This window comes from Tilletiaria anomala (genome assembly GCF_000711695.1).
Source record: "Tilletiaria anomala UBC 951 chromosome Unknown K437scaffold_60, whole genome shotgun sequence".
NCBI classification, from domain to species: Eukaryota; Fungi; Basidiomycota; class Exobasidiomycetes; order Georgefischeriales; family Tilletiariaceae; genus Tilletiaria; species Tilletiaria anomala.
In genome coordinates this window covers 64219-78178 of record NW_013546962.1, presented here as the reverse complement: position 1 = coordinate 78178, position 13960 = coordinate 64219, and the positions used below count along the sequence as shown (strand labels likewise).

The following is a 13960-nucleotide window of genomic DNA, read 5'->3' as shown; positions in this document are numbered from 1 at the left end:
CCTGCCCTTTTTCAGAAATACGTGCCATGAGCACCACCGCAGCAGTTGATACCATCGAAGTGCACTCAATAATGCCTGTCCGGAGCGCGACCTGCCGCCCTCATCGTCCTTGAAGGCACATCGGGGACTAAAGCAAACGTTGCTCTCCTGAAAAAAAGAGCGTGTGGAAGCCCTGGCAGAAAAGGATACGAAGATCTTGGCTCAGCAGCTCCGTGGCACGAACACAGGAAACGCACCCACACCCTGTTGCATCGGCTAAGTTCTTTTCGTTGCCTTCTATAGCAGGACCGCACTTCCGACTGTATATGTCGCATCGCGCTACTTGAGGTTATTAATGGTGCGTACTCATAAGCGCAGGTGTCTTCTGCATATCGGAGCATGCTACGTTTCCGCTTAGAAGGACTTCAGGAAATATAGATGCAGCTCCATCGCATTCTGTGCGTTTCTCTCGGTATGGAATAATGAACACCGAAGTTCATGAGGTTTCTCGATGGCCATGAAAACATGCGATACAAAACCACCGAAGTTTCATCGCTGATCAACATCCCAATGTGTCAAAGTCGGCCACATTACCAGCACAAGATTTCCAATGGTAAGGCGTTACTTACCTCTTTCTTGCAAGCTCCATGGGCTTTTACCTAACATCGCTCGCCTTTCGAGCAAATCTATATAATGACGTGACATTGCTCAAAGGACATGCATTTCGTGTCGACCGAGCACAAATGTACATATGCATCGCCTTTACTAAATGGACCCTACCCCCAGCTCAACCCATCATGCGCCCATAACATCTCTGCAATAAGACAAATTGAGGTCTGAATATATACTGACCCTCTTAGTGTCAGGCTCTTTAAGGTTCTGCATGCCAGTCACTTGAGGAAAAAACTCGCAGTGGCCCTGGTCGTTCGTGTTCGAGTTGGTTGCGTTTGGCTATTGCTGCTGGTGACTACTGCGTGCTCTGTCAAAAAAATTATTAAACACTTGAGAGCAACTTCAGCATATAGGTATCGTGAACACTTGCAATACGAATATGTTACTAAAAAGTACTCGCTGCTACTCCCAAACAACCGACTGTTCAATCGGCAACCACGCCAACAATTCCGGATTGACATTTTTGACCATTGTAAGTTCTGTCGTCCTGCTTTTTCCTGCGCTAATCTTCCGACGGCGCTACTACTTCAGTGGGACTGTCACAGGGTTAGAAATAAGTAGCTTGGCGAGCTTAGTTTCCGGTCAGATCATATGGTTCAGAGGACGAACCGTTCGCTTCTACCGGAAGTGGATTGCGTAGACCACTTAAATATGCGCCCTACCTTAAGCCGGCGATTGCGCGGCCTGTGCAGCTCCCAGATGGGATGGATGATGAGCAGCAGCAGTGATGTCAGCGCTAGAGAATGTAGCGTGGCTTGCAGCTCCTCTTTTGCCAAGGGAGTTAGGTTGAACTTGCTTCTCCATTGGTAAGCATATGATCCCACAGTTCGCCCCACCTCTCAAAACGCTTTTAACCGAAGGAATTAGTGCAATAACTGCGGACTACCCCCTTTTTAATGGCCAGGATAACAAGAGTAAAGGGCCAGATACGACGTGTGCGATTACGGCGGAAATTTAGAACTCACGAGAGAGTAAGAGCAGAGCGACTACAATTGAGCAACGCATATTAAGGGGGCTATTCAGGTGCGAGGAGAAAATGTTGATTGTGGCGATTCAGGCAAAACTGAGTGACACATGAGGTTCGATAATGGGTCGAGGGATAGGGAAAGAGGCGGGTGAATGAAGTAGAATCAAACAGCGAGAGTTAAGGGCAGGGGGCAGATGTTGACGAGCCACGATCGCAGAGAAGACAGAGTTACAAAACGAGAGAAGAGATGATCCACTTGGAAAGGCAAATTCTTCCTCTAGAATGAATTTCAGACCTACTGTGTTATATATTTGACGCTCAAATGGATTGCATACGCATTACGGGGACGTATCGAGTCCTGTGTTGCTCCATCCCATCTATGTCCTTGCACCATGCAGTAACATGATCGTACTTTGGTGCCGACGCTCTGCAGTGGGAAGAGTTGATAGCACAGTGATTGCGGCTTGCTTTGATCCTGTGACATGGATCAACGCTCGGGAAAACGCTACATCAGATGTCTTTGTGTAACACTGCCGCCTCATGCGGCATGCGGCATGAGAGACAAGCTATGCGCGATCGATCCTTTCTCGAAGGGAGCAGGGAGCAGAAAGATGTTTTGCATCGTTCCAGTTGTTTTGGGGGAGAATTCATGCCAGTGACTCATCAATCTCATCTCCAGCCCCTCGCCGCCAATGTGCTGTGGTAAAGTCAGATCTACAGGTGCTCTATAATCAATTGGCTTCGTCAACAGACGGTCAAAGCAATTCGACACGGAGGCAGTATGGAGGGATCACGCACAGTCCTCGGAGTTTCGGGCTGCCGCAATAAAGAAGAGGGAGACCCTGCTTAAGGGGTCATACATACTGCCCCACCGACGGGCATTCCTAGCTCCGCGGCCCTGCCGGATCTGCCGACAGGGCGTAGAAGAAAGGTGGCCTAGGTGAGAGAGTTGGACCCCACTAGTCACCGCCGAGGCGCCCATCATCCCCATGCATCTGTGCAAGATGCTCTCACAAGACGTGCTTTTGAGCACACTTTTCCTGTAAACTGGTGCAGGACTATGTGCTGTGGTAGACTGTGATTCTATATTCGGCTTTCTATTCACTCTCCTTGGTCCGCCCACGCACAGTACCTCGTCCGTCAACTTTTGGGAACCGACTTCGATACAATATAAGCATAACATAGGATGGAAAGCTGAAGCAAGCGCACGTAAGACACAAGAACACACAGTATACTGGAAAGTAGCTATGTAAGAGGAACTCCGTCTTAATGTTCTGATCCCGGACAGGTGAAACCGATCCTACTCTGTCCGACGAATGTGAGGTGTTAGAGTGTCGTCCAAGGCTGGCTAAAGCTCCCGATATTGTAAGGATCAGCTCGCGGGAGAACCCGGTTAGAACGTATCGTAAATGGCAGAGCCTCTAGTCTATGTTGAGCTACGTAGCCTGGGCTCTGAAAGCAAAACTTGGAACAGGTGCGAGAGTGCGCTACGCGGCGGAAACCGAGTCGCAAGAGTAGATCTCAGTCGGAGAATGGCGGATCCGCCACCTCAAGGTGGCTCTGCGGCGTCCCACGCTATTGTCTCCCCATTTAGGGCAGTCTCACGTACGGCTCATCTGAACGCGAATAAGCAGTCCCGACGGCCTGAAGCTAGAGGACATAGGGATGGCGGTCAAGAGCCGGCTCGACAGGCTCACATTGGTGGAGAGCGTCCGGTACGCTCGGTTGACTCATTCGGTGGGATCGATCCCGTCAGGAACGGGATCGGGAACTCTTGGCAGGTAACCTTCTGCCCTCGACATGTGGCAATGGCCGAAGGCGTCATCGAGTCCGCCAGCCGCCGCTTCGCATTGCTGCAGGGGCGCGTGAGCTATGGCAACATCGCTGCTGCCAGACGCCGGTGCGGTGGTAAGGGAGGCTCTCCAAGGACAAAGAACGGGGTCATGCCTTCTACGTCCTTCCCTCCTTTGTGCTCGTGGTGGATATGTGAAGGGTGTGGTGCTGACTTTGTCACTCCGGGCACTCGAAGGTGAGGCGTTGACGGACGCATCTGTTAAGGGATATGCGCTTGGATCTAACTTTTCCCCGCAGCAGCTTCGACGAGGTTCTTCCGACTTCGGTTAGTGACTCCTGGGGACCTCAGCCGATGCCTCGTCCACACTGGAGGCGGCGCAGTGCGAAACTTTGCGGCGGGGCTTTGCAGCTGATTCCTCTTCGAATTCACAGATGCGGCATCCTTGAAGTCTCGGACTGGGAGACTTTTCGCGATGCCTACAACATATGCTGACCATAGTAGTAGTCCAGTGGCCAGTAATCCAGCACCAGTTGATACATGTGTTGGCAATGTCTCGGTGTCAAGATGAATTACATGTACCTTCGAGATGCTATTCGATCTGCCTCAGGAGTAATGGCCGAGGGCCACAACAACCTAAGTCGGTGACAGGGCTGCCATGAACTACTGGACAGCTACCTCTCTAAGGTCACACAGGCGTTCGTGTCGCTTGCAAGGTCGCTGATCGATCAGTACTCCCCGACGCATCGGGAATCGCCAGCAAAAGCAAGCCGTTGCAGCTATTTTTGTGGTGGAGGTAAAGGTTACAGGATGAACGGATGCGTTCGCTACACGATCGTAGCCGCTGTCGGATAAATAACTACAACGCTTCCCCCAGCCACGGAAGTAGCGAGCGCATTGCCATGTCCTGGAAGCATTGGTGCAACGGCGAAAATTAGCTTGAAGCGCAATGAGGATTGGTGGTGTGGGTCAAGTAGGCAAATAGTACATCAGCGAGAACTTTGAACGATATCAGTGGCATTCTGGTGGGGGCAAAGGAGGCAGTAGCAACATACAAGAGATCATGGAACTGCGTATCCAAACCTTCCATCTTTCCATTTGCGAATGGGTGGGGCAATGAGACGCATCTGAGCTCTCGCATGGAATTGGGCACACACACGAGGTAGCCTCTCAGGCAAAGAAGTACAGGTTTGACCTCCGGGTCCAAGCGACCTTTCTCGGTCATACAATGGCCTTGCCTCGGTGAGTTCTGCTCTCGGCATTCGTACCTAAGTTGCCCTGCACGGCCGGCTGGTGTCGAATAGGCGAGTGTTGAGCGCCAATTGACTGCAGACACCTGCTTGACATTGTGCGCCCGCATAGTTCACCAGGTGGCTCGAAGACCAACTGCTGCTTAACGTGCGTCAACAGATCAAGTGGCCATCATGCACAAAGTACGAGGCACAATTCCTTAGTACTTAGAGCAAGCATCGGTAGCTCTCCGTTTTGCTTCAGGGCAAGCTACGAGACGCACCCATGAACGAATGTAGGGCCCGCGGACGGTGGTTTCAGAGTGATGGGTCAAGACTTGAGGGCCGATTGCTCACGATTTCTTCCCGCATGTATTGCGATCCGAAGTGGCAGTGTGTGTGTGTTCTAGCACATGCCCGTAGACCGCAATACTAGACAGAAGACCATGACACGCTCAGTCAACGAAGCAACCGTCCCCTTCAAGATGTACGCCCTGACAAGGCATGCCAGAACGTTTGCGCTGGGTGGTGCCAAGCATGCGGTGACTCTGCGACTTTTCAGCCTGTATCGACCTAGCGCGTGAAAGCACAAGAAATGCAGCTCCAGGATAGGCTACCTTGAAGGTGCAGATACCCTGCGTTGTACCCCAGAGCCAGTGCTGTACCTTGCACGGCCTCCGTTTGGCCTATTGGAGATGGTGAGGGGGCCCAGCACCAGCGTACGTCGTGGATGCGCAGAGCGGCGCGGCAATTTCATATGAAAAGGTTCGGCGAGAGCTCGGGCTCTAGCGTTCTTGCCTCAGAGGCAGTGTGCTCGAACAAAGAAAAGCTTATCGGGAAGGAATCCACTCCTATGGGGTAAGGCTTGCGCCGTGGCACGCACGTGGGCGCAATTGATTCCAACTTCCTGGTATGGCGCAATAAAACAAGAAGCTAATGCTGCCACAGGAATAAGCGTGGGTTAGTATGTAATTCAAGCCAACAATCCTCTCTCTATTAGCAGCTACTCCACACTGCACGCAGTACACACATTGTTAGTATACATGCAATGTGTACCATGTAGGCACATCGCACATCTCTCTCCTTCACCACACCATCACTGAATACATCAAATTGGCCCTTCATCGACGACAGAAGCGCAGCACAGCAGCAGAGGATAAATATATCCCACGCCACCCGCCATGCTCCTCGGCCTCCTCCTCTGGTCGCTGGCCGTCTACGGCATCTGGACTATCGCATAATCCTTCGCCTGCCCCTACAGCTGGCGCGTGCAGACTCTCAAGCACGAAATTCCGCTCCTACGCACCCAGCGGGCCCCTCTTGCGCCTGCTTCCAATCCTAAGGCCCACAGCACCAGTAATAAGCTCGATGCTACCTGCGTCGTTGCTGGCGGTAGCATGGCCGGCTGCTTTGCCGCCACCATCGCTCGTGACCACTTTCGGCGCGTCATCATCGTCGAGCCCTGGGCCACCGGCAGCGACTGGAAAACGCGCATTGGACAGATCAACCAGCGTACGTTCTTGTTTTTCTTCCCACTCCCGTTTCCAGATACAGCCCATTCCTCTCCCCTGCCACTCTGACTGCTGTCTGATGCCACTATACAGCCCATGCATACAGCCCGATACTGCGCCAGAACCTTCAGAAGATATACGGCGTGCGCCTCGCAGTGGCAATCTACGCCGCCGCTGGCCGCAACTTTCGTGTTGAGAACGCGGACTGGGTCCTGTGCGGAATGAAGGCTCTCGTCACCAACGCAGGCGACATGCCTGGCTACTGCGCCTCGCGCCGCCTGATGCAGGACATCATGCGCACATTCACCTTTCAGGACGCCAAGACCGTCGAACCCTCTGAGGGATGTACCGGCGCGGGGAAGCCCATCGACACTGTCAACGGCAAGGCGCTACAGTGTGACCTCGTCAACGTGCATGGAAAAGTCGTCGTCAAGGTCCGCCCGAGCGTGGACGGCAGATCCAGGCAGGCCGTCGTGATCCAGCCCGACGGCGTATCGACCGCGCAACTTGAATGCGTCGACTGCGCACTCCTTCTCGACTGTACCGGCAACGCTGCGATGCACCGTCGATGGATGCAAGATGCTATCAAGGTCACGGAGAAAGTGGATCACCCGGTGCAACAGCGGGGCCCCGGCGCGGCGGTCCGGCCGGATTGGAGAATGCCGAAGGAAGACAGCTGTGATACAGGCATGCTCTACATCACTGTTGGGCAGAGAGGCACTGCTGGGCCTCTCGAAGCGAACTGTGACCGCTGACGATGCGACGCACTGGGCTCTCATTCGCGACTCTTTCCACGCCATGCAGGCACCATCTCGATCCCTGACTCGATCACCGCAACGCTGCCGCGCCCGCTCGCAAATGCGCATCGGGGCTTTGCCAATGTCGGCATGATCTACGCCGCATCGCCGATGCTCGCGCCAGAGCATGTCACGTTCCACATCTCGCACCTCGAGAACAACCTCATCGAGGTCCTCGCTATCGTCAACCCGGACAGCAACTTGCTCGAGAAGCCCAGCTGGGACCCGTTCCGAAACGCCCTTGCTCTTACACCTGCCTGCCTGGCTGCATTTCCCCTCCTCCCCCTGTACAGGGCACGCATAAGGCGGCGATAGACGCAACGACGCTCAACGCATGGCTGCACCGTGCGCGCGTCGTCCACGACGACGCGGCGAACGGAGCGACCCGCCTCCCCGGGCTGTTTGGCGGCTTTCTCAAGGTGAGCCTTCCGCGCACGCGCCGATAGTACGACACAAATCTGGCCATGGACGTCGGAACGGAGCACGTGCGCGCGCTCAACCCGTCCGTCAACACGCGCCATACGGCAGTCATACGCTGGATGCTGCTCGGGCTCAGCAAAGGCGCGCACGTCAACTCGGACGTCGCCAACTCGATCGTCGACGCCATCTTCGAGATGTCTAGCCCGCAGATCGGCACGTTCCACCCGCGCATGTGGTTCAATGCCTGGTGGTGTCCCACGTTCCACACCGTGTACAAGCGCCTGGCTTGAGTCGCGTCTCGGCACACAGTGAGGAATGTATGCACTTTAGATAATTTTTGCAAATTTAGACATATCTGCCCTTAACTCCAACGCGACCCCAAACGTACGGTACACATTTCTTGAGACAACGGAAATCGTGTATGGGAAGCTTCCGAGTGTGGAAAAGGTCACGCGCAGCCGCACGCTACCTTCATCTTCATCGCACATCATATAAAAGCAGCATTGAAAAAAGACTACAAGCGTTTTGGAAGCAACACGGATAGGAGAGACGCGAACACAAACAGAAAGAAAAGAGGAAGAATTACCGGCTTTGTGTTTCGGACGGGGGATAGCTTAGCGAGTCGTGCGAGTGTGTTGAGCTCCTTTGTATTTCGTTGGCATGTCGTAATTTTAGACGGTCAGACCTGGTATCATTAAGTGTGTAATAAGGGAATGGGATAGCGGGTCGAAACGTGATGTGGCGTGGCGTGTTGTAGTACGACAGTCGAACTAATTCTGAGATCACGCAGTGCTGCACCCTCAAGCGCGAGGCCTGTGAACGATTGCGTCGTACAGCGTAAAGCCGGTGGCAACGCCGGTGATAAGCAAGCTTAGCTCGGCGGGGAGGTAGTCAAGGACGTAGTCGTAGCTCCACAGCTTCCTGGGCCGGATGTGGCCCGTGCGGCGGGCGGCGGTCAAGGGCTCGCCGACAGCGAGGCCGAACGTGCTGAGCTTCGTGTTCGTGTTGGCCGAGAGTGTTGACAAGCCGCTGCGTGGGACGATGTACGCGAGGTACAGCAAGACGACGAGGCGCGTAAAGTTGAATGTGAAGAGCGACGCTTGGTGCGCGCGGTCAAACGTGATGATGTGGGCGGCAGCGTACGGAATGGCGAACGTCCAGATGCTCCAGACGGCCAGCGGTTGCCAGAAGCCAAGGCTAATGAGTACCTTGGGGTGCGGGACGCTGATGCTAACAAAGGGCAGCTTAGCCGTGAGGTGATGGCCTGTCAGCTGGACCTTGACAGAAGTGAATTGGTCTGCTTTGCCAAACTCGACGGAGTAGAGTGGCATGAGGGCCGTGAGCAGGACAACGGCTTCGATGATGAGCAGGGCGGCAGTGATGTGCTGGATATTGGAAGCGTAGTTGCGAACCCTGACATACTCCTTGCGCACCTTTTTTTCGTACTTCTTGTACGTCTTGCGTGACTTCTTGAACAACGCGTTGCCCTGCACGGCAGCCTCCTCGGCCACCTCGACCTGCCCACCAGCCTGGCGGGAAGCGCCAAAGATTTTCGAGCTGAGGTCCTCAAAGGACGAACGGGCGGTGAGACTGGTGCGCTTGACCGCCTCGGTCACCTCGATCGCAGAGTTGCTGATGGCGGAAGAGGCACCGTTGGCAACCGCGTTGGAGCGACGACCGGCAATCTTGCGCGGAGACTTGCCTGATGGGTCCGGCGTACCATCCGATTCGGAGTCGCTGGCAGCGATAACTGATTTGCATCAGGAAGGCAACTGACTGGAGGATATTCAACGAGTACTCACGCGTCCTTCCTTGCGTCCCTGTCCAACGAGTCGTACAGACCTTGGTAACGAGGGTTACTTCTGAGTTCGCCACCAGAGCCGAGGAGATGCTTGGTGATGGTGTCATCAAGCTCAGCACGGGTGTTGCTCTCGACGAGGGTGAGGCCGAGAGATTCAGCAATCTCAATCATCTCTTGCTTGGACTTGTACTGATTCGTGTTAAATCATACATGATGCGACGCATCGAATATTGTCCGAGCCGAGCGATTGAAAGGGGCAGAATATACGAGAAGCATCCACAAAACGCATGTTCGAGTCCGTTTTAGGCGTTCAGTCATTCGAGGGAATGGTTTAGAGAGAATGAGGTGTCATTGATTGTGCACGGATGTGGATGCGCACCTATGTTAACGGTGGCTAAGAACCCTGAATCCCGGCCAAATCCTAACAAGCGCGCATCATTCAGAAATCACGCTCCTCCCCTTCCGAATCCGAGACATCCAGGCCACGGCGCTCCTTCCTTTCCGTACGCTGACCATCGACAGCAAGACCATCTTTCGATGCACCATGCACGCACTGACTCACGCGAATGGCGCCTCTGAAGTGGTCTGAATCATTTGAGGCAGTCTTGTTTGTGGACGGCGAATTGGTGCCAGACGAGGCGCGGGCGGTGGATGGGCCGTGTCGGCGCGCCGTCTGAACGGTCCGCATTGTGGATGATGTTCCGTATAGGCTTACGAAGATTGGTGACGCTGATACTACTGGGAGATGACCGTCGAACAGTGATCGTTGGCTTTGAGATGGAAAAGGTGTGGATGGATGGAAAGATCGACGTTGAGAACACAAGGGAGATGGAGAGATTGAGCCTAGTTGTGTCAACAAAGCTGATGCATTTTTTTGAGGCGGAGGCTTTTTGAAAGGGTTTGAGATCGCCGCGCCGCGCGCCAAACAAAATGACGACACTAAAGATTAACTTATTCAAGTCGTCAGGATCCTATCCTCATCCTTATCCTCGCTGCATAGCCTCTTCGCAACCATGATTGATTCAACCTCAAGTATCCAGATATCGCGTGTCAACGCGCTGATAGCCTGCCGCCGGTTGCCCTTTGTACAGATCGGTAGTGTCCATGTTGCACGAATAAAGTGTCGAAGAGGGGATATCGATTCCACGGGGGGGAGAGGTGGGGGGAGGTTAAATTATGCCAGTGGACGATATAATGTGCATCCAACGCTCATGCGCGAAGGGTTCGATCAGGTCCGATGTCTGACAATAAGAAAGTACCAAGCTTTTCCTAATCACAAGCTGCGAGAACATCAAGTGACTGCGAAGCCCCAAGACCTTTCAGCCCTTTCCCCTTTCAAGCTACCTGCCTGTGGGGGTTCAAGATGGACTTGACAACTTGCGAATGACTATGCACCTCCTGGCGAGGCCCCTCGGCGAGCAAGTGGCTCGCAAGTAACTGGAGTCTTTTGCATTCGACTGGGAGGTTGCTCGGAAGTAGGACGGAGAACGAGGGAGAAGCCCTTGGTAATTCGCGGGTCGCTTGGTATTCTCGAAACTTTCGGATTCAGAAAGAGCTTGTCGTTGTGACAAATCACACATCACCTTGATGGAACGGCTCACGTCTCAAGGCCAATGATGTGGAAGGCTCCTTTTGCCAAATCGCCGCCGATGCCACCAGTGACTGCCCCATCGACCATAATACATGATCATTGAGCTGGAGCAGGACGTGAGTCTTGGCCCCTGGACGACGCTGCTGCCTCTCGTCGGTGACGACGCACGTCGCATCAAGCTTGCTGGCGTTCAGCGAAGGCGATTCCTGCGTCTTGGCGCCAGGAGGCTACGATGATGAAGGTGGCGGCAGCGCCCGCTACGGATACGCAGACCGGAAAGTTTAAAAAGCTTGTTGCCGTACATGTACTGCCGCGGAGGTTTGGGACGGCAAGGAGCTCTACCGGAGGCCGTGGATAGAATCGTACCTACAAGAGTTCAAACAACGCGCAACACCCGGGCTAAGCATTGATGCGCGCTCTACATATAATACGATGATGGCTTGAGGTGCCCTGAACTGCACGGTACGCGTTGTGCATCTAGGCTATCTCACGGAGTGACGTCGACTCAACGCACATAGAAAGACGCAAGTACACACTAGAAGATTACAGAGAGGGTAGCATGGAAGCGCTCATTGCAAAAGAGGATCGCGGAAGTGTTTCTGCGGAGAAGGGAGCAGAGTACGTAAGCGATGCCAATCCGAGTATTCACCGACGCCACCTTGAACATTCTCACCTGATTGTTGTTTCTGTACCCGATCTTCGTCTTGAACTGCTCCTTGCGCTGGATGTCCCGGAACTCCTTATAGTAGCGTTGCGCCTCCATCGCCTCGCCGCGGTTTCTAGCGCGGACCACCTGTCCACCTCGGTCTTTGACAAGCGTGCCACTACGGTCCTCGGCGGACCGACCGTCGCCGATGAGCCGGCGCGCGAGCGCGCCACCGCTGTTGCCACCCGGTGCATAGCGCTCGGAAGAGGCGGGTGTCGTGCGAAGCGACTGGTTGTAATACCTCCGCATTGCGCGATGGCCCAATCGTGTGCCTGATGGGAGGACGAGCTCGTACTCGTTGTCTCCATAGCGTGCTTGCGGGGCCTCGGATAGATCTGAGTCTGTGTCCGAATCATCACCTTCCGTGTTCTTGTCGACATCGTCGTCATCGCCCGATTCTACATCTTCATCCTCCCACTCTCCATCCTCCTGCACCGCCGCATCGCCATTCTCATCCTCATCGTTGATGACCTCCCAATCGGTAGCGGCAGTGACCCGCTTCATTGCCTCCTTGCGGAGCCGCCTCCGCTCCCTCCGCTCCTCTCTTGTGTCTACATCGGGGTAACTGCTGCTGAAATCGTAGAAATCGCCAAGCTCCAGCTTGTCTTCTTCCTCCTCGTACGCGATCTTGCAATGCGCCTTATCGATCATGTGCCCCTGCACCGCCTCTTTGCTAGCGAAGCCGCGGCCGTGCCCATTGCAGTAGAGGCAGATGTTGCCTACAGCTACTTTGTCCGCGAGATACTCCATGAGGCCGGCCAAGTCGGTGAGGTAGGTGCGCTCTGGGATGAAGAATGAGTGCGCCTTGCGCATGTGCGCCAATGTGTCCTCCAAAGAAGAGAAGCGCTGAGTAGGCGAGATGCAAAAGAAACAGGTCGTGTTGGGATTGATGCGGGATGCAGAGGCGACCTTGGCGTCGATGGCTGCTTGCATCTGCTCCTCTGTCGCATCATCTGGAAGGGTGGTGGGCAGATTCGATCGTTTCGACTTGGAATGCGAAGGAAGTTGAGCGGAGCTAAATGAAACAGACGGCAAAGCCTCCTTGAGCGAGCCGGTTTCAGCAAGTCCGCTCGCTGCGGAATCCGATGGCGCTGCCTCCGCGTACGGTACCCGAAACTTGAGCGGCACTTCCTCGGTCGGAGCCCCGTCGTCTTTGCTTGCGGCCGGTAGTGGCCCCTGAGCTGCCTTGCACCCCTTTAGAGCCTCCACCTTGGCTACAGTCTCGCGATGCTTGCGAGATCCCATGTGGTCTTTGTAGGCATTCCGTGATGAAAAGGTTTTGCTGCATGAAGTACGAATCACGTCAGTTAAATGTCACAGTTGAGCGCTATCCTCGAGACGGGGCCCTCCTCACCCGCAAGGGCTGCACCTTCCGCCTGCTTCTTCCTCCTCAATTTCGTTCCCTTCAGCAGCGCCACCACTCTGGTGCTTCGCAAGCTGCTGTCTGCGTTCGAGGATCTTGGCATTGAAAGCGTCCGCCTTGACGGGCGGCAAGCTCGCCACACGCCGCTTCATGTTGTACCTATGCAAGTCTGTACGATAGTGTGCTCTCTGGTCATCTGGATTCGGAAAGGCAATCGCGCAGGATAGACAGGTGAAGAACGGGGTCCCGCCAGGCCCGAATGAGACTCCCGATTGCTGTGGGGTGCTCGCTGGAGCGAGACCGACCGAGTCGACAAATGTCGCCATCTTGGCGTCTTGCACCGGTTTCTTGCCGTACAATAATACTTCAAGGTGCTTGTTTGACGTCTGTTGGGGTGCTTCAGACAGCACACCAAATGCTTTCAACAACGTCCAATGGTATGCTTGGAGGCCTTCACTATGGTCAAGCAATCATGCAGCGGTTAGACTGTATATATATATGCAACTCAGCTTTGCACATGCCTTTAACGTTTCTCTTTGCCCAAAAATTGCAAGGGTCGCAGCAGTCTTCTTTTGGATCAGGGATATTCTAACAGAGAGGCCCGAAAGGTGGACATGCGTGGTAAATATTCAGGTAAATTTGAAAGAAATAGTCACAGAAGAATCAAGTCTGAGTTGGATAGGCTACTCATTTGACCCAGAAAATTTTTCAGCGAGACAACCAACGTAAGTATGTGGTGCACAGGTCACTGAATGACTTAGGGTTCGAGAGTTCTCCTTGACTCACCCAGTTTTTCCGCTCTCGGCCGAGGCCAACAGACAGAACAGTTGAACTAAAACGAGGTGCTGGCAGAATATTTTAGGTCGGACCTAAATTAGCAAGCAGCACCCTGCTGCGGCAATGTTGCGCCGCCGCCCACACAACCACCCTGTAATGTCACGCACACACCACATCCAGGGCAGCGCTTGCAAGCCCGTCTGCGAACACGATGCTTCTTCGCAGTCCTCATCACGTATGTATTCATTAGACCTTCCAGAGGCCACGATCTCTCATCGGTCCATTCAGCACAGAGGGCAATAGAGTTAGTCAAGGTGAGCTTTACTGCAAAGCGAAGGATGCTGAAGGCGGCCCG

The 13960-nt window shown here is 54.1% G+C and overlaps 3 protein-coding genes across 3 annotated transcripts; 1 reads left to right on the top strand and 2 right to left on the bottom strand.

Moving 5' to 3' along the window:
• The first annotated feature begins 5900 nt into the window (after positions 1–5900).
• Positions 5901–6974, top strand: K437DRAFT_151749 (uncharacterized protein). Its single transcript, XM_013386965.1, has 2 exons — positions 5901–6151; positions 6244–6974. Exons 1-2 carry the CDS (start codon positions 6037–6039, stop codon positions 6903–6905), a joined length of 777 nt encoding a protein of 258 aa, XP_013242419.1. The 5' UTR covers positions 5901–6036; the 3' UTR covers positions 6906–6974.
• Positions 6975–7846: 872 nt separating this feature from the next.
• K437DRAFT_257453 (uncharacterized protein) lies at positions 7847–10005 on the bottom strand. The gene is made up of 3 exons (XM_013386964.1): positions 9731–10005; positions 9170–9357; positions 7847–9104 (listed from the first exon to the last, which is right to left on the bottom strand). The coding sequence occupies exons 1-3, from the start codon at positions 9854–9856 to the stop codon at positions 8168–8170; spliced, it is 1251 nt and encodes a 416-aa protein (XP_013242418.1). The 5' UTR covers positions 9857–10005; the 3' UTR covers positions 7847–8167.
• A 1172-nt stretch (positions 10006–11177) lies between these two features.
• K437DRAFT_248403 (uncharacterized protein) lies at positions 11178–13303 on the bottom strand. The gene is made up of 3 exons (XM_013386963.1): positions 12820–13303; positions 11433–12747; positions 11178–11358 (listed from the first exon to the last, which is right to left on the bottom strand). The coding sequence occupies exons 1-3, from the start codon at positions 13152–13154 to the stop codon at positions 11329–11331; spliced, it is 1680 nt and encodes a 559-aa protein (XP_013242417.1). The 5' UTR covers positions 13155–13303; the 3' UTR covers positions 11178–11328.
• Positions 13304–13960: the final 657 nt, after the last annotated feature.

Bases quoted from the DNA above. Each gene is read 5' to 3' on its own strand.
- K437DRAFT_151749 (XM_013386965.1), top strand. From the start codon at position 6,037: ATGGCCGGCTGCTTTGCCGCCACCATCGCTCGTGACCACTTTCGGCGC. The intron at 6,152-6,243 runs GTACGTTCTTGT...GCCACTATACAG, and splicing joins CATTGGACAGATCAACCAGC to CCCATGCATACAGCCCGATA.
- K437DRAFT_248403 (XM_013386963.1), bottom strand. From the start codon at position 13,154: ATGGCGACATTTGTCGACTCGGTCGGTCTCGCTCCAGCGAGCACCCCA. The intron at 12,748-12,819 runs GTGAGGAGGGCC...TACTTCATGCAG, and splicing joins GGAAGGTGCAGCCCTTGCGG to CAAAACCTTTTCATCACGGA. The intron at 11,359-11,432 runs GTGAGAATGTTC...CCTTCTCCGCAG, and splicing joins GGTACAGAAACAACAATCAG to AAACACTTCCGCGATCCTCT.
- K437DRAFT_257453 (XM_013386964.1), bottom strand. From the start codon at position 9,856: ATGCGGACCGTTCAGACGGCGCGCCGACACGGCCCATCCACCGCCCGC. The intron at 9,358-9,730 runs GTGAGTCAGTGC...AACACGAATCAG, and splicing joins ACTTCAGAGGCGCCATTCGC to TACAAGTCCAAGCAAGAGAT. The intron at 9,105-9,169 runs GTGAGTACTCGT...TATCGCTGCCAG, and splicing joins AGGGACGCAAGGAAGGACGC to CGACTCCGAATCGGATGGTA.